Source organism: Gobius niger, assembly GCF_951799975.1.
Source record: "Gobius niger genome assembly, chromosome: 14".
Taxonomy (NCBI): domain Eukaryota; kingdom Metazoa; phylum Chordata; class Actinopteri; order Gobiiformes; family Gobiidae; genus Gobius; species Gobius niger.
Window position 1 is genome coordinate 23,338,425 of NC_136865.1, and position 19,887 is coordinate 23,358,311.

At 40.1% G+C, this 19,887-nt stretch overlaps 2 protein-coding genes across 2 annotated transcripts; both read left to right on the forward strand.

Moving 5' to 3' along the window:
* Positions 1-419: 419 nt before the first annotated feature.
* ppt2b (palmitoyl-protein thioesterase 2b) lies at positions 420-11,077 on the forward strand. Its single transcript, XM_079571028.1, has 8 exons — positions 420-828; positions 4,538-4,691; positions 6,209-6,304; positions 6,373-6,480; positions 7,610-7,693; positions 7,857-7,941; positions 8,370-8,424; positions 10,542-11,077. Exons 1-8 carry the CDS (start codon positions 667-669, stop codon positions 10,683-10,685), a joined length of 888 nt encoding a protein of 295 aa, XP_079427154.1. The 5' UTR covers positions 420-666; the 3' UTR covers positions 10,686-11,077.
* Positions 11,078-14,888: 3,811 nt separating this feature from the next.
* On the forward strand, positions 14,889-19,104 carry rps5 (ribosomal protein S5). Its single transcript, XM_079571142.1, has 6 exons — positions 14,889-14,978; positions 15,724-15,827; positions 17,033-17,242; positions 17,660-17,788; positions 18,617-18,715; positions 19,003-19,104. Coding segments are annotated over exons 1-6 (612 nt in total). The 5' UTR covers positions 14,889-14,977; the 3' UTR covers positions 19,072-19,104.
* The last annotated feature ends 783 nt before the right edge of the window (positions 19,105-19,887 follow it).

Consider the following 19,887-nt stretch of genomic DNA (forward strand, 5'->3'; position numbering starts at 1 on the left):
AGTGTATTGTAGCCATCTTGTCCTTCTTCAGTGTTGAGAGATTAGCATTAGCCTAAAACTGATGCAACTGTCTCTGAACTTCATTTTGTACAAAGACTGTTAAAATAAATAATTAAATTGAAATGAATGTTTTTTTTTCCTTCTCTTTAATGAGTGACCAATTACATCTAGCGTTTTAACCAGGAATTGCGTGTGAAATTGACTTAATATAATTCATAAAAACATTCTCTTTGATAAATTAATATTTATCTTACTGTTTTCTTTTCTTTTTTTGAAAATGTACGTAAAAAATACTAAATATATACATTTTTTTTATACGTTTTTATTTACATTTTCCTTCCCTTTTTCTTATCTCTATTTTGGTTGTCTTGGAAACAGGAGGTGACGTCACCGCCTGTGTTTACGTCTCTCTTAAAACCGGAAGAAACAAAAACAACCAAATCAAAGCGCAGCAGATGGCAGAAAGCAGGTGTTAGTCCCTCGTTTTGTCATTTTAAAAGGGAATTTCGTTTAATATCTTTCAAATATTTTCAAAATACGAGTGCGCGATAAAGGCGTGTGGCCCGAGTTAGCCACCGACGCAATCGAAACAGTTTTGATGGAGATTTTTTAAGTGTTGTCGAGGCTTTATTGGTTTTATTTAGACTTTTTAAGAGTAAAGTGACCATGAAGGGACGGGGGAGGACCAGCGGGACGAGCTGGCTGCTGTGTCCGCTGCTCGGCGCGTGTCTCTGGGCTGCGGGAGTCGCCTACAAACCGGTGGTGATCGTCCACGGTTTGTTCGATAGTTCAGGGGATTTCAAGAATTTACAGCGATTCATCAACGAGGTGAGTTTCCTTCGCTTTTAGAGAAAGAAAACGCTGTGAAAGACACTGCGAAACGTGAGGATCAGGCTCGGACTTTGCAAACACTTATATTTCTGAAGTTTGAATCATCTGAAAAGTGGCAACTCTCAGCGGTACATTGTGTTCTGGCGCTCATTATCACGAGCCAAACGCTGTCCTGTCTCTTTGTAAAAAAACAAACAAACAAATACATATTGATGCACGTGCAGCTATTAATAAATCATAGCTTAACCATTCTGCACACAAAACATGTGGCGTGTAACCTGTAATTGTTTATGCAAAAACACATCGTACAAATCATCGTCTTTTTCTCCTTTAACACAATGCAGTATCTAAAGCATTAAAACCTGAATGTTCAAACGTGTTGGAATTTATGTCTTTATAAATACACTTAAAGCCACACCGCGTAGAATTTTACCCAATAAGTAAAATTGAAATACAAGCATTTATTTTATGGCAGATATTATCATCATTGAAAAATACCACATAAATGTACAAACAAACATTTCCGAAGCTCCTAAGATAAGACTGTAAACTTTACCGGGAGTGGGTGCGTCTCCAGCTCGTCTCCATGGTGATGTGATGATAGGCAGTACAATTTCAGATTTAGAAAAAAGAAAGGTTCTCATCCAAATCCATTCTTTCATTACACACTGCAGTAATCGCATTTTCTGTGTTGAGCTGGTCATTAAGAGCATGTTTTATTTTGTTGGCAACAGTATAGTGCAAAATGTTACGCGGTGTGGCTTTAAGATGGCTTGAATATTATTTTATTAAATGCAAATCTATTCACAATAAAAAAGCTTTTAGTTGCCAGGGTCAAAGTTAATTTCACTTCCACCAGTGTTATTTTCGTCGACTAAAGTCTAAATTTTAGTCAAAGTGATTTTTTTGACGAGTAAAATTGGACTAAAACTAAATTTAAAGTTTTTCATGAGACTAAAACTATGACTAAAATGTCCAGACATTATAAAGTTTAAATAAAAGGCTAAATAAAAACGGAAAGGACACTCTAGAATCATCCAAACTTCTATTGAAAGTCTAAACTAAAGACTAAAATTTAAGATATTTTTTGACTAAATCTCAACTAAAATTGAACTACATTTTCATCAAAAGACTAAAAATAAATTAAAATACGTTGTCAAAACGAACACTGGCTTCCACAAATTACACAGGTTTTCCTTTTTTTCCATTAATTCTTCACAAATAAAACGTTCAGAGGATTGTACTACAGTGACAGAAGAGTATAACAATGTTGTAACAGCGGTGCGTTTACAGGCCCATTGTCAGTCGTTATTTCAAATGTTCCAATGTGGTTGTTCTGGTTTCACAGCGATGACTGAGATGTTTGCAGCGTCTCAATGAGCTCAAGCACCGTGACATGTAAAGGAGAGGAAGTTGTTGAAGAAAAGAAGTCATTTGTGTGTCGTGTTGAAATTGATTTAAATAAATGTAAAACACTGTATTTACATAATCTACACACTATCTTTTACTGTTATGCTTCACAGAGAGTGAAGACCGAGGCATGACATAAAAGACCTTTGCTAAATAAGGAACATGCCGTCTAAAGATAGCTCTTAAAGCATCTGATTTTAACACTATATTCTACTTGCAGAGCACTAAATACAGCACGAGTGGTTCTTTGCAGCACTTTCACACAATTAACAAATTATTTTTAACATGTGGTGACGGTATTTAACGCCGCGCTGTGTGCATTGTCTTCATATCTCACACAGGGATATGAAGTGGAGGCCTGCGCTGTGTTCAGAGAGATACAGTTTTACCATGAGTGAATCTCGTCCTCCCATTAAGTTTAAACAGTTCAGATGTATTGTCTTTAAAGATTGCAAACAGAGGGTGAGAACAGCACTTAGTTCATACAGTCAGAGATTGGGAAATACAGGTCACTTTTGGGTTTCTTCCTCATATCACAGAGGAAGGAGAAAAAGTCCATTACTGTGGTGTCTATTTGTCGTTCAGAATGGTATTATTTCTTGGTTTAATTCGTGTTATGTATGTTAAATACTGTTGTTAGGTTAAAATTAAAGGAACAGGCCAAAGTTTTTCCATACTGTGATATGTTCTTACCTGAGCTTAGATGAGATGATACGTACCTGTCTGGTTTTTGTGCCCGTGGAAGAGTGTGGTCGCTTCTAACCTCGCCCCTTTTTGGAGCTATAGGAATACATTGGGAGAGGCCAAATGCTAACCACATCTTTGGTCGTTTTGCGTGACGACCAAAGGAATAGGCCACCGTTTTTACATACTGAGATATGTTCTTACCTGAGCTTTGACGAGTTCTTTAGGACCTGTCTGGTCTTCCCCCGTGCCTTCAGTCACGTAAACACAGCACAGACGGCGTTAGCATTTAGCCTCTCCCCCTCTCCTCTATAGCTCCAAAACAGGTCAAGATAGAAGCTACCAAGCTCTTCCACGTTTTCCCTATTTAAATATTGTTATGTGAAGTGTTCCAATACAAAGTATAATTACACAAAATTAAACAATGTGGATTTTCTAAGCGGATAAAAGGGGGGACTATATTGTAAGGCGTAACAATACCAGGAGTAGTTCGAAATCTGCGCAGTAATCTTCACTTTACTGTGCGGATGCCAAACTACTCCTGGTATTATTACGCCTTACAATATAGTTCCCCCTTTTATCCGCTTAGAAAATCCATATTGTTTAATTTTGTGTAATTATACTTTGTAGTGTAACACTTCACGTAACCATGTTTAAATAGGGAAAACGTGGAAGAGCTTGGTAGCTTCTATCTTGACCTGTTTTGGAGCTATAGAGGAGAGGGGGAGAGGCTAAATGCTAACGCCGTCTGCGCTGTGTTTACGTGACTGAAGGCACGGGTGAAGATCAGACAGGTCCTAAAGAACTCGTCAAAGCTCAGGTAAGAACATATCTCAGTATGTAAAAACGGTGGCCTATTCCTTTTAAGACTCATCATCTGCTAAAATGGTTGTGTTTATCAGTCATGGAACTCACTGTCTGCTCATGTCAGGAACTGTGACAATTACCACACCTGGTTAAAAACGAAACAATCCTGCACTCACGAGTAGATTATCCGTGTAACTTCTTGGACATGTTTATCTCAATGGCAATTAATCTTTCTTTACCTGCCTTAGGACAACGGATGTAATTTACCTAATATGCAAATTCTGGTGCATTTACATAGAGGTTTGCTGCTGACGTGTTGAGTAATGTGCTCTATCCTAATTCAAATAAATAAATAAATACTAATAAATGAACCTCAAGAAAATTATTATACATTCTTGTGGTATGAAATTGACTTCCTGTTTTCCTGATCCAGCACGCCACAATAAAAGCACCATCTTACTCATTAGTTCAGCTTCCTTTCTGCCCAACTATTAACAGACAAAACACTTAAAATGTCTGAATTTAATTATATTCTTGTAATGTTGCCAGTACCTGCTGAACAGAGAGATGAGACGAGCTGTGATCTTTTATTTTGGCGTCCTGGATCGAAACAGGAAGTCATTTCTTGGGCGGCGCTGTTATGATTTGAAGTTAATGAGTGCATTCTCTAATTCAGGGGTTCTCAAAGTGTGGGTAGGGATCCCCCAGGATGATGCTTTAAGGGTCGCTGTGAAGCACTGAGTGAAATTTAAATGTATAACAATATCCTGGACGTCCCATTGACCCCTTTGTGTCTTCCCTTCAGTCTCATCCAGGGTCCAATGTGACGGTGATCGACCTGTTCGACCGCAGCGCGAGTCTGGAGCCCATGTGGAAACAGGTGGAAGGATTCAAAGCCGCGATTTACCCCATAATGCAAAACGCTGCGGACGGAGTTCACTTCATCTGCTACTCTCAAGGTCCGACACAGAGCGTGACCGTGTGTGTGACGTGAACGTATCGTGGGGCAAATATCAGTGCAGGGACTGTAGACGCCCTGCCCTGGAGCTGCTTTGACTGTCGTGAGAGGAGCTGTGGGAAAGTTCTGCTTTAGATCCTGGTTTAGACTGTTACACAGGCTATTTAAATCCTGGCCTCGTCTGTAGTCTGTCCTAATTTAGACCTGTTTTAGTCCCGGTTTGGCCCTTGTTCCTCACATCCTCACATTTATGGCAAACATTCAGATTAGTACAATTGGCTTTTGATCCTAAAGGTTGCCTGGTTTAAAGAGGATTTAGTGTAGGACTGTCATCATAATTACTATATCAACTTATCGTTCAATAAATGATAAACAAACGGTACATTTTGGGCTAAATATTTATCGTCTGTTCATTTATTTGCATTATTTGTCTGTTGGGATATAATACTTTATTTTTTACCCTAAATACATTGTAATGTGTTTGTATATAGAGAGATATTTTAAGATTAAGTACTTTTCAAACAAAGCTTCACTATCCTTTTGAAGCTTAGAGTTAGTTCCTGTGGCACTGAAAGGTCTTCATATTGTCCTCACAATATTTTCCTGGCTCAATATAGAATTCGGGAACTAGTTAGCTATTAAATGTAACAGTATAAAAAATGGAGAAAAAAGCTGTGGAACAGCTCCCTAAGCTGCTGAGTCACTGCTGGTAAACACGTGTAACTCACTGTAGTGTTTTAATGTGAGCAGTAACTCCAGTGTTTTACTTTTTACAATCTCCATTTGTTTATTATTGTTGCCCATGATGCTAAGCGATATGACATCACCGTCCTGAGCTCTGTATCAGCGTGATAGTCTTAATGTAGTGTCAAAATGACAGATATTCAAGAACAGACTTAAAGCAACACCGCGTAGTATTGACGATAACTTTACCGAGAGTGGCTACGTCTCCAGCTCGTCTCCATGGAGATGTCGACTTACGTCAGCAGAATTTAAGATAAATAGATTAGGTCCTCATCCAGATCCATTCTTTGATTACCCACTGTGGAAATGGCCTTTTCTGTGTCGAGCTGCTCATCAGGAGCACTTCTTGTGTTGATGCAACAGTATTGTCCCAATGTTACACAGTGTGTTATCCAGCCTTGCTCTATGCACTGCAGCTGCAGATGTGATTGGAAACAAGGGCTGTATTTAAAGGCTCTGTACCTTTTTTTTTCTTACTAGTAGTGAATTTATATTTTTTGTCTTTCAGTATATTAAATATGCTGTATAAGACTGTCCATGTTTATTAAACATTTTAATGGATTGTGATCTTGCAGGCTAGTTGCTATTACTGCAAAATGACCCTGAAAGTTAAGAAACTTGCTTATAAACTCCTTCCTGTGAGTGATAGTGTCTTAAGTAATTAAGTTAGTTTCTCATTTTAATTACAGAACACACACTTGTACACAGGACACAGTCTTAAGCCAAAACAGAGCAAAGCTGAGAGAAAAGTGACGTCATTGTTTGTTTTTGCAGGAGGCCTGGTTTGCCGCGGGATCCTCTCGACTTTACCGGATCACAACGTCCACTCCTTTATCTCCCTGTCGTCTCCTCAGGCCGGGCAGTACGGAGGTAGATCACATTAAAATAACTGCATTACACGAGGACTCTGCTTCAAAACAACGTCTCTCCTCTTTCAGACACGGATTATCTGAAGTACCTGTTCCCACAGTTTGTGAAGTCAAACCTGTTTCACCTTTGCTACACCGGGTTCGGGCAGAGGATCTCCATCTGTAACTACTGGAACGGTGAGGAAAAGGCACAGCAATTTTTGACTTTCACAGAAAAGAAATAAATAAAATCAAGCATAGTCTCTTTCAATCGTCGACTGGACTGGGTTTGGAGTTTTTGAGTTGAGGACCTTTTGTTTCGTTTTTATTCACAGAAGCTTCTTCTTTAGCTTATGTGATCAAAAGTTAATTTAACCAGTTACCTGCAATTCACCTGTAACTTGTGTTTTACTCACACAGATCTTAAACAAATCTAAAAGCTTGTTTAACAAAGCGTCAAATTAGTGACAAAAACGAAGATGAAATGCAACTAAAAAGTGACCAAAAAAGCAACAATAGAGCGACGAAAACGGAAGAAACAAGTCACAAAAACATGATGAAAAGGTGATGGAAAAAGCCACAAAAGATCGACAAAGAGAGACTCATCCACGCATTTGTCTCCGGCAGGTTAGACGACTGTAACGGCTGCTCACTGGCCTCTCTAAACAAGCTGTCAGAGTTGCAGTACATCCAGAACGCTGCTGCTCGAGTCCTGACAAGAACCAGGAAATACGACCATATTAGTCCAGTGCTCCGGTCTCTGCACTGGCTTCCTGTCACTCAGAGAATAGAATTTAAAACAGCTCTGCTTGTGTACAAGTCTGTTCATGGTTTAGCTCCAAAGTACATCTCTGACATGTTAGAGCCATATGAACCATCTCGGGCCCTGAGAGCTTCAGGGAGGGGCCTCCTGGTGGTTCCCAGAGTCAGGACTAAACACAGTGAGGCTGCGTTTCAGTTGCAGCTAAAATCTGGAACAGTCTTCACGAGGATGTGAGACAAGCCTCAACTCTGACAATGTTCAAATCCAGGCTGAAAACAGTTCTTTTTACCCGAGCATATGACTGAAAGTATTTTATCTGCACTCTCGCCTTTTACTGTAATTGATTCATTTTATGTTGATGTTTTTATTGATTTTATCTGTTTTCTTGTAATTTTATGCAACTGTGAAGCACTTTGAACTGCCTCGTGTATGAATTGTGCTCTACAAATAAACTTACCTTGTCTATTGGCTGTAAACTCCAGTCGAGAAGCTTTTAGATGTGGGTAAAGCTGAACTGGATAAAATGCACTTGTTAAAGTTTTAAGAGTCTGTTCTTGTTTTCAGACCCTCACCACAGAGACCTGTACGTGAACAGCAGCGATTATTTGGCTTTGCTCAACAGCGAGAGGCCGAATCCAAACGCAACAGGTCTGTGGACACACATTTAACTTCCTCTTCTTTTTCCTTTTCTGACTCTTCTGAAATATATTGAAAGTTGGCCAACCTCTGAAAGTGTGTAATGTGTGAAGCTGCTTTATTTTCTGTCACTTGCCTGTCATGTATACTGGATGTTTTGTGCGTTTGATTCCAGAGTGGAAAAAGAACTTCCTGAAGATCAAGAAGCTGGTGCTGATTGGAGGACCAGACGACGGCGTCATCACTCCCTGGCAGTCGAGGTAAATACAGACTTTTACTTTTAGGCTTTTGTTTTTATACAATGCTGAATTCTCTCTTGTATTGTCGCCTTTAATAGCAACTCGGTTTCATTTTTATCCTGAAAAATATGCATTGACAGTTGCATTGACAAATTAGGATTGAGAAAGTGTGGGAAAATGTAACAAATGAGCTTTACTTTTGACTTTCTGAGGGTTTGAACTACAGCTAAACAATAAAAAGATATAACAGGATTACTCGTCTGATTTATAAGCTTTTATTTTGTGCACAACCTCAGCTAATGTTTGTGTTCCCTGTGACTCGAATGGATTTGTGTTGGACGTGTTCCAGTTTTACGGCTGTAATCTGTGACCTTTTAAAGGCGTCTGTCTGTGAATAGAAACTCTCTATGATCATGAATCAAATGAGCCTCATGTGATTTTTCTTTCAGTCAGTTCGGTTTTTTCGACGACAACGAGACGGTTGTGGAGATGCAGGACCAAGACGTGAGTCACAACCACAAAACCAGAGAACATTTTGTCTTGTTTATTTCAGTGATAAGTTCAGTCGACGTCAAAAAAATCTGAATCCAATGAAAGAGTGTTTTATGAAGTTGAAAAGACCTCATGTTTGCTCTTTGCTCACTCTTCTAAATGTGTGATTTAAACATAGAAATGAGAGGATGTTTAAAACTTTATGAATTTGTCAGAACATTCTACTTTAACATTGATTTAATACCCAGTTTTGGGGGAGTGAGTTAATTTCTCAATTTTTCCCAAAATGTGCTGAATATTTTTGGAGGATCAAATATCTGAGGTGTAACAGTGTTTATTAGGAATGTTCCTGTCTCCCAACACACCCGTTCAAAAGTGTTCAGTAACTGCTGCACAGACACAGATAAGCAGGGAAGGGCCTGGTCGGTACGTGGATGGGAGATCGTTTGGTAACACCAGAAAGCCGAGTGAATGTAGTGAGTGGTTGGTGGTGGTCGGGAGGCCTATGGCGCAGACTGGTAGCCTCGCTTCTGTCAGGGCAGCTGTGGCTACAATAGTAGTTTACCATCACCGAGTATGACGTGAACGAAAAATGCAATTTAACGCGTCTTTGAGTGTCCAGAAAAGCGCTTGATAAAACAGATGCATTATTATTGTTTTTATTATGATGATCTCGGCACCATCATCAATACAACATCTTGGTGAAATATTAACCTCTTAACCCCCACCTTAACCAAGCACATTTTCTCCAGTTCGGCTTTACCCAAATCTAAAAGGTTGCAGTCTATAGGGCAGTGTAACGCCTCATTTGAAAGCTAAGACCTACAAAACCCATCTAAAGGAAGTTTTTTTACTTGTGTTGTTGCTGCGTTGTCGCCACATTTTGATCATATTTTTTTGTCACTTCATCAATTTTCTGTTGCTCTTTTTGTTGCACATTTTTGTCACTTTTTCCTCGTTTCTTCGTCACGTTTTTGCCGCTCTTTAGTTGCATTTTCATCCTCGTTTTCGTCACCTTTTCATTGCTTTTTCCCCCCTTGTTTTCAGCAAATTTTGTTGCTATTTTGACCATTTTTACCAAGAAGGTTTTAGATTTGGGTAAAGCCAAACTGGAGAAAACGTGCTCGGTTCAGTTGTGACTTTGCAGAAGTTTATTGAAACAACGTCACAGTGAATGTGTAGTGTGTGTGGAGAAAGATAAAGGCGCTACAACAAAACATCAAAGCATGTGACCTTCTTTGTGGCGACTCTTTTTCATTCAGAATATATATTTAAAGATGGGGTATTATGCAAAATCGACTTTTTCAAGCTTTACATCATGTTATTATGTCACTCCCTCATTAAAAACATGCCTGAAGTGTTGCCTTGGCACATTCTCGTATTTTTGAGTAATCTGTAAAAACTCTGATGGCGGCCATTTTAGGGATAGGTTTGCCTGAGTCCTCCTAGGAACGCCCCCACCTCCTGGAGACGCCTCCGAGCTTTCGTCACCAGCCGAGTAACCAACCACTGCTCCTCAGCAGAACCCCCTCCCCACTGATGCCACAGACAGCGTGTGGAGGGGGCGTGTCTGAAAGGGTCAGAGGTTCTTAAAGAGACAGAGGCCTATTTTAAGACATTCACTACAGCCATTTTGAGAGAGCAATTTTATACAAGGCAGTTATTCTAATTTACTGCATTTACAGACCAACAGAAGGTTTTGTCATCATTGTAGTGTGATATAGACTGGTGCTATGTGATTGAAAAAAGCATAATACCCCCTCTTTAAGTTTCCTTTGCTATGAATTCATTGTTGCAAATCCTCACAAAAAAGCCAACCATTTAAAGCAGTACTAAGTAACTTGTTTACCTTAATAAATCCTTTCCGTAGTCCCTCTGGGGGTAATACAAGTGTTAATGGGATGATTGGAGGGTCTTTCATCTCCCCCTGGTGTCTCTGGCCAGAAAACCACAATTGCAACTTTGCTGCCTAAGGGTCGGAGTCACCAATACACACTAATGGAATCACGAAGAAGAAGCTAACAGGCTAACGGGCAAAGCTTTAAACAGTATTTACAGCCAAGTTTGAGTGAATAAAATGATCTCCATTGTGTGACTGGATGTGAAATAATGTGTTCCCCTACTTTCAGGTTTATTTGAAAGATGTTTTTGGCCTGAAGACTCTGGGCTCTCGTGGAGACCTCATCATCTGCTCCGTCCCCGGGGTCGAGCACGTCTGGTGGCATTCCAACGCCACGGTTTTCCACACCTGCATCGAGAAGTGGCTCGACTAAAACACCAGAGGAGATGCATTACGGACGCCGACACCAGGACAAGTTTTATTCAGTCTGTTTTTACCAGCATTTTATTATTTACAAGCATTTTTAGGTATTTATTATCAGATTCATCATGTCTATGGCTCAGACCAGGATAACACATCATTTTATATGAGAGGAAGGTGTTCAAATACTCTCCAGTCCATGCCTTACTTTTTAAACATCCAGAAAAAGCACAAATTGTTTGTGCCTAATCGGGGAAAGTGCAACGAAACTTTAGCCTTGACGCTGAAATTTAAACACTACGCCATCTTTCTTTTTTTTTTTAGAAAGAAATCCGCGTCCACTTCTGACAGTAATTGATTTACCAGAACTCCAAAGGTTGTTGATACTAGTGTAACTACGAAAAAAGGGAAAACATCCGTCCTTGTTCTTTGAAACCAAATATAAAGTCTGATCACTTGCAGATTGAAAAAAAAAAAAAAGGGAACTCCTGTATTTGTACTGAAAAAGCTTGGATTTGACTTTGGGATTATATTTTACTACGACTTTTAACCGCCAATTGGCTTTTAATGTGCAGGGGTGGACTGGGACTAAAAAACAGCCCTAGATTCTGACTTAAAGTGCGTTTTCTCCAGTTCGGCTTTACCCAAATCTAAAAGCTTCTCGACTGGAGGGCAACAGTGTCTCGTTTGAAAGCTCAGACCTACAAAAGTGTCTGTAACTTTTTATTTTTGTCATGTTTTCGTCACTTTTTTCACTTTTCGTTGCTTTTGTCGTTGTGTTTTCATAACGTTTTCTGCTATTTTTTGTTGTGTTTTCGTCACGCGTTTTTTGTCACTTTCTCGTTGCGTTTTTGTTGCTTTTCTGGCACATTTTTGTTCCGTTTTCATCCTCGTTGCTATTTTGATGCTTTTCTTTTAAGCTTTTAGATTTGGGTAAAGCTCGGTTAAGGCGGAAAGTAAGGGGAAGGGGTTAAAGGAACAGGCCACCGTTTTTACATACTGAGATAAGTTCTTACCTGAGCTTAGACCAGTTCATTTATACCGGTCTGGTCTTCACGCGTGCCCTCAGTCACGTAAACACAGCGCAGACGGCGTTAGCATTTAGCCTCTCCTCCTCTATAGCTCCAAACGAGGTGAAGATAGAAGCTACCAAGCTCTTCCACATTTACCCTATTTGAATATGGTTACGTGAAGTGTTACTTGATCAAAGTATTATTACACAAAATTAAACAGTGTGGATTTTCTAAGCGGATAAAAAGAGGAAACTATATTGTAAGGCGTAATAATAATAAATACCAGGAGTAGTTCAACATCCGCTCAGTAAAGTGAAGATATTACTGCGCGGATGTCGAACTACTACTGGTGTTATTACGCCTTGCAATATAGTTCCACTTTTTATCCGCTTAACGTAGCCATATTTAAATAGGGTAAAACGTGGAAGAGCTTGGTAGCTTCTATCTTCACCTCGTTTGGAGCTGTAGAGGAGAGGGGGAGAGGCTAAATGCTAACGCCGTCTGCGCTGTGTTTACGTGACTGAGGGCACGCGTGAAGACCAGACAGGTACAAATGAACTCGTCTAAGCTCAGGTAAGAACATATCTCAGTATGTAAAAACAGTGGCCTGTTCCTTTAAGGAGAAAATTGAGCGGCCAGACCGGCGGCCCTGGATCCAGTGAACCTTCTGTGCTCTTCCAGAATGAACATATGGCCAGTCCGCCCCTGTTAATGTGTGACATTTCTCTCCTTAATATTTGAAAACCTTTTACTACGATGGAAAACTCTTAGTCTTTGAGAGCTTACACAGACACGTTTAATAGAAAAATATCAGTATTTTCCTAGTATTTGGCCCAAATGCTTTTAGCCCATGGGGATATTTTTTAGTTAGACTTGTTCATTTGCAAAAACGACCCATTAAGTCTCTCTTTCTTGAGCAAATGTAAGTATATTTTTAGATTAACTGTCAATTTTTCGTCACATGTACCTCAGATCTCCACAACCGGTCAGTGCCTGATGTCTGTGTATCTGTCTTATCAACATGTACAGACTATAAACGTATTACTACTACATAGAATAGATTTTTATATAACTAGTGGCAATTGGTACAGACCCTTTGCATGTCTAATTGGTGCAGTATTTCGTCCTTTAATTAGATTTTTCTCTTTAAATGAGAACCTAGAGATGTAACGTTCGTACATCAGTTTTCATGCAGTGCTTTGTAAAGAATCATCAGTCTGTTTATCAGTAGATTCAGCCTTACATCTTCTCCTTGTGTGTACGATGTCCCGAACCGAAGTGCTACGACCGCCGGATCCTCATAAACCACGAGAATCATTGTTTACGTTTGTGTTTTTGTGGCGCTCATTTCCTACCATTGCATTTGTAATTCTGAGGTGTACTGTACTTTTTAAATTAAGGGATTTTTGTTTTGTTTTGTAATTTTTTTCTGTTCCTTTGTTGAAGCGAGAGGTTTTTTGGAAGAGTGACATGTATTGCACAATGTTCAGGCGCATGTGGAGGAAGGGATTTATTTCTTAAAGCTAATGACTTTATTTTTTTGAGCTGTAAATTATTTCTGTTTGTGCTTGTGACATTTAATTGCATTTGCATATATAGTATTGTGTATTTAAGGGACATAATTTTCTCAGTAACTAAAAAACAAGCTCTTTCTAAAACTCAAACAGAAACTATTTTGCTACAGTTCGATTTCTACAATAGAAATATGGTGTCATCATTGTCAAATCCTCAATAAACGACAGTTTTGATCATCGCATCGTGTGCACATTTATGATCGTAAAGTCAAGATGATCAGACGAGTTTCAGTCTTTTCATGGTGGTGTTTTCCTTATCCATCCAACCATTTTCTTCCACTTGTCCGTTGCCGGGTCGTGGGATCACATTGCACCAGCCTCTTATGGCTCCTCCTGCAGGTGGTGGGTCCACAAAAGGACGGCCTCGTGGTTCTAACCGGGCCTGTTGGTCTCTCATGAGGGGCTTCTGAACCGCTCTTTGTCTGACCTGTCACCTATAGGACCTGTTTGCCATGGGAGACGCTACCAGGGGCACGAAGCCCCCGACAACAGAGCCCCCAGGATCATTCGGGCGCTCAAACCCCTCCACCACGTTAAGGTGGCGTTTCAAGGAGGGGATTGTCTTTATCATAGTTTAAATTTAATCTTCTTTATGCATGACCTTATAGTCTTGTAGTTTTAAGTTTTTATAGTTTATTATCTATCTAAGTTATGTTTCATGTTGCACGATTGCACAGACAATGGCCAATAAAACAATTCTGATTCTAAAAATTAGACTTTGGCCAGAGGTTTAAAAAAAAAAAAGTATGCCAAGGCCAACTTACTGACAGAGATGGACCATCACCATCTAGGTTTCTGTGTATCGACACTTCTGCAGGTTATATTTCAAAGCTTGTTTTGTATGGCATGAACATGTATCAATAATGAAGTATCATTCATTTTGTTGAATAAAACAAATCCTTTCGAGACCCTCCTGTTAAAGGAACAGGCCACCATATTTTCATAGTTGAGATATGTTGGTACCTGAGCTTAGACGAGTTGATGTGTAGTTTGTGTACCTGTCTGGTTGTTTTGCGTGACTGAGTGCACACACAAAGACCAAAGAAGAGCATTTGGCCTCTCCCAGTATATTCCTATAGCTCCAAACGTGGTGAAGTTAGAAGCGACTAAGCTCTTCCACGGGCACAAAGACCAGACAGGTACATATCAACTTGTCAGAGCTCAGGTAAGAACATATCTTAGTATGGAAAAACGGTGGCCTGTTCCTTTAAAGATCCCAGACCAAGGCTTTCTCAGGAAGCTGAGGCAATTCTACCCGGGCCAGAGGGGCCAGTCTGCGTGAAGTTAACTCTATGTCTGGGTAGGTTTCGTCTGGGTACTCCGGTTTCCCCTACCACTAAATGTATGTACAATAGGATCTCCTCTGGGGTCAGGACTCTCCTAAATAATAGATTGTTCATCTGTGGGCCTATCCTGGATAAATAAAGGGCCAAATAATGTTAACAGTAAAGCCAAATATGAATTAAATTCTAATTAATGATAATGTTGCTTATTTACAAATTTAAACACAAAATAAGCATATAGATCAAAATGTTCTTGGTTTAAAAGTTTTTATGTATTTGCCGAAATGTATTTGTACATTTAAAAAAGAAGCACTGCATTTCCCAACATGCTCCACGCACCGGAAACAGCCCCAGTTCCAACCGGATATGAGGCTGCGTCGCCCCGTGAAGGCCCTTTTCCGTCTCTGAAAAGTGTGGTGCAGAACGGCAGACACAAGTGAGTCCAAAAATCACGTTTTGGAGGTTTTATCCCTCTCCAAAGTGCTCGATTCAGGCCTATCAGGAGTGGGTTTTGGTTCCGTTACCCACCGTCTATGATTAGAGACCGTATAATGACTAAAATGTGAAGATATGTCACAAGAACGTTCGCCAGGGCGCAGAGCGTTAGCATGTGGCTAAGCGTTAGCACATGTGGAAGCGGCACGTTGTTTAGCCGCCGCTGTAGTCCAAGGTTTCTAAGCCCAAATGCTTTACGTTTTTAAACTGGGGCAAGTCACTAGATATCCGACTTCTCTCTCGTCTTGTAGATCAGTTTTGTATCTAGTAATTGTGCGGTGAAGCGGCACAATAAGAGTAAGGTTATAAAGCTAGCTAACGTTAACGCGTTACCTCAGGCCTAGTGCACATCTAGGCAGCTTTACCTCCGTGTTGACACGTTATATTCCACTTTTAGCTCATATATCTAGACATAGACGCTAACTTTTATATTGGTTAGCTGTTCCACATCCTCAGGGTGTTATCGATGCTAGATGAGGTTGCAAATGTAGACAGATGAGCGTTACTTTACAGTGATACTACAACTTCACCCATCTAAGAGTGTTTCAATAATTATAACACACTTCAGAGTCGGCAACCATTTAAACTACCTACAAATATGACATCACGAATGCATTACCTCATCTCTGATTGGAGTTTCCTCTGTAGATATTGAGGCTGTAATGTAATACATTTTGATTTCGCAGTGACTGACTGGGAGCCTGCGCCAGCTGTGGCCGAGACCCCTGAGATCAAGCTCTTTGGAAAATGGAGCACAGACGATGTTCAGATCAATGACATCTCCCTGCAGGTAAGAAGCACATCCCGGGTGTGAGTGTGTTTGGAGGCACTGCTCCAATAACCGAGGCTAGAGTCACATCTGGTCACTGCACTGTTGTCCTGGTGTGCTAGAGCTCTCGAAAAGGAAAGTCTTTGCTTATTCATTGGCTGTAGTCTCTATGTGGCCCAGTCAATCACCAGCTCAGACACAATTCTTACGCGTTACCAAGTGGATGTTTGTAGACAAAGGAAACTAGGATTGTGATAGAAGTTTAGAGGAGGCCTTTTGTTTTTCATTTGACTTTGAACCAGACCAATACTGCCTGGTACTAGGGCTGGGTACTGTTAAAGAAGACCAGTTTGGTATCAGGGGGAAAAACAGGTATTGAAAAAATGTAAGTATTAAACAGGTACTGGAAATGTATCGTTATATATTCAAGTTTTGATGCTGTTCATCAAAATTTAAAAGAAATAAAGAAGTTGTCACTTTTTTATTTCTTGAAATAAAAAAAGAAATTGGGGAAAAGGGGAGGGAAAGAAAAGTGGAAGAAAATGTATAAAAAATTGGAGAAAGAACAAGTAACATTTGGGGTGAAATTGAAAAAAATGAAGAAAACACAGAACTTGGAAAAATTGAGAGAAATTTGGGAGAAAAAAAACATTGGGGGAAATGTTTTCTGCCCCTTTGTCGTTAAAGGAAGTTTTTTTGTTTCACCTCAAACAATTAAAGCAAATGCAAAAGAAATTAAATGGAAGGAAATGGAATAACGTTAAAAAGGGAAAACACGCACATCCAATCTAAATAGTGTGCAGGACCAAAGTAGACTATAAAGCCGAAAAAGAAAAGTCCGCAGAACTAGGTTTTCTTTTTCAGGAAATGGAATGAACAATCGGTTTTGTAAATTCAACTTCTACCTTTGTCAGACCCCAAAGCTTTACAGCAAGGAACTAGTCACCCATTCACACTCTCCTTCATACACCAATGGAGGCAAGTAGGGTGAAGTGTCTTGCCTTCCGATCTTCCGATCACGAGACAACCCGCTCTACCAACTGCACCACCAGAGTTTTGTGGTTCTATATGACAAATATTTTGCTATAAGTATCGAAAGTACCGGTATTGGAAAATAATATAGCAGTACCCAGCCCCACCTAGCACTAACTACTTGTTGATAAAGTAATGTTGTGTTGCCAAAAGGCCTTTCTCTGCACGGCTCACTTTATTCCCTTCTCCCATAGGATTACATTGCCGTGAAAGAGAAGTACGCCAAGTACCTGCCACACTCTGGAGGCCGTTACGCCGCCAAGCGTTTCCGTAAGGCCCAGTGCCCCATCGTGGAGCGTCTGACCAACTCCATGATGATGCACGGACGCAACAACGGCAAGAAGCTGATGACCGTGCGCATCGTCAAACACGCTTTCGAGATCATCCACCTGCTCACGGGAGAGGTACGAGAAACCAGAGTGACAGACGGGGAATAGGTGAACATGTGTCTGTAGATTAATGCTCTGTAGGTTTAATAAAGACGTCCAAACAAAGCTCAAAGGAAACGAGCTAGAAAGGAAGTTGAGCGTTTGAAGCCTAAAACGTTCATCATTTAACCCAGTCCTTGTTATATCTTGTGTTTTTACCATTTTCTACTATATTTGACGTGTAAATTCGAGGCTAGAGTCACGCCCTGATGCTCCCCGTTGTCCTGGTGTGCTAGAGCTCTCGTAAAGCGAAATCTTTGTATATTCATTGGCTGTAGTCTCAGTGGCCCAGTCAATCACAAACACAGAGACACTCTTTTAATATATTAGTATGTCACCTACTTGTTTTATAAATGTGCTTCTCTGAGAAACGTCTTCCTCTGTGTCCCCCAGAACCCCCTGCAGGTTTTGGTGAACGCCATCATCAACAGCGGACCCCGTGAGGACTCCACTCGTATCGGACGCGCCGGAACAGTCAGGAGGCAGGCCGTGGACGTGTCTCCACTGCGCAGGGTCAACCAGGTACGACCAGTCACAGTAGAATCACTGGATTTTGGATCCTCTGTACTGGATGGAAAACCACAATACAACAGAGCAAGATTGTAAAAATGCTTATGCTGTTGTTGGTTTGAACCACTAGATGGCGATAAATGAGGGTTAGATGCAAGACAACTTTACAGAAAGCTATATAAGGAGAGAACATTGTAATTTGCTACTGCTTGACCTTCCTTTCCATTTGGCATGTGGCTTAATATTTGGTGACATTGTAGGAAACTTTAATGCTGAGATAATTAAAAGGACTGTACAGAGTTTAAAAATGTTTAAATGTATTTTCCTCCCCCTACATGTTCCAGCCATGTCCTAATGTGTAGAATGAGCTCAGACCTGTTCACAACTGCTTCTATAATCCTCAAAGGTGTTAATTCGCTGTCATACAAGAGCTTAATATAGAAGGTGCAGTTCCACATATGACCTAAGGTGGCAGTAGTGAGAATGGCAAGCTTGCATCTAGCCCCTTTTAAAGAGTTTGATAATCTGTAAGTGGAGGCTAGAGTCACTGCAGACTAAAACGTATATATCACTTAACCCAGTCCATGTTATACCTTGTGTTTTTACAATTTTCTTCTGCATTTGACGTGTAAATTCGAGGCTAGAGTCACGCCCTGATGCTCCCCGTTGTCCTGGTGTGCTAGAGCTCTCGTAAAGCAAAATCTTTGTATATTCATTGGCTGTAGTCTCAGTGGCCCAGTCAATCACAAACACAGAGACATCCTCTTTACGTTCCCTTTTGTTTTGGTGCGATGATTCCTCAAAGCCGATGTAAATGTCTTGGGTTGTTTTTGTTTTCAGGCCATCTGGCTGCTCTGCACCGGCGCGAGAGAAGCCGCGTTCAGGAACATCAAGACCATCGCCGAGTGCTTGGCCGACGAGCTGATCAATGCAGCTAAGGTAACCGTTAATTCACTTAAAGTCGCGTTAGTGCTGGAGATGAAATTATATCTGGAGGAGGAGAGGCAGTGGCAGCCATTATCTCTGTTATCCCGGGTAGAAAATGTTATTTTCAAAGCACCACGTCAAAACTGGGTCAACAAGGAATGCAAGGGGTGGACGTATAAAAGGAGCTGTTTATCAAATGCATTGGGCTCTATTCATGTTCATATAATGGAGCTCTAATTAAATCTTTGAGGAATTTGTCAATATTTCAACTCAATAATATATATTCCTTTCTCTTTCAGGGTTCATCTAACTCCTACGCCATCAAGAAGAAAGACGAGTTGGAGAGAGTCGCCAAGTCCAATCGTTAAAATGTCAAAACTAATAAAGTTGGAAGAAGTTTCTATTTGGATTTTGTCTTTTATGGATCTGTTCTAGCTGTGATATTAGGAGTAGATCTTTTTCTTTACTCTGGATAAGATGTGGGGGAAGAAAGTATAGTTTGATCTGTTTAAAATCACCTATGAGTGGCCAAAGGCTGCACAAATTTATACAATATCACTGAGGTCGTCCACTGCATATTAAAGGCCCTATACCTTGTTTATTAGGCAAGGCAACTTTATACTGCACATTTCGTACACAAGGCAATGTGCCTATTACAATGAAAGCAATTGTCACAATTAAAATGTTTGCTGTTGTACAAACTCAACTTTAACATATTTGTAGCGTCCCAAATCTTCATAGGGACGAGTTTATGGACATGTTTCACAATTTGCAGGGTCACTTTCATAGAAATGCTATAAAACGAGCCTGCAGTTCATGAAATGTCACGCTTTGTAGGGCTGGGACAAAATATCGGATCGGACTTGGATCTTTTCTACAATAACAAGTATCAATATCAAGTATCTCAATACTTGAGACATTTTTTTTTTTAAATCCTTTACTTTTTACAGCACTTGTTTTTTGTGGTAATGCACTGATCTAATCACTTCAGTAAATGTCAAATGGCATTTGGTTTATAACCTTTGGACTAAGGCTGAAAGATATATCGGATCGATATTGAGAGAACGCTGAAAACATTACAATGGAAAAGCAAGATATAAACGATTTAGATATTCAGCAATAAAACTGCACTCTTTTTATTTTTCTGAAAAATGCTTGGTTTTCACCTAATCCATAGTTATATC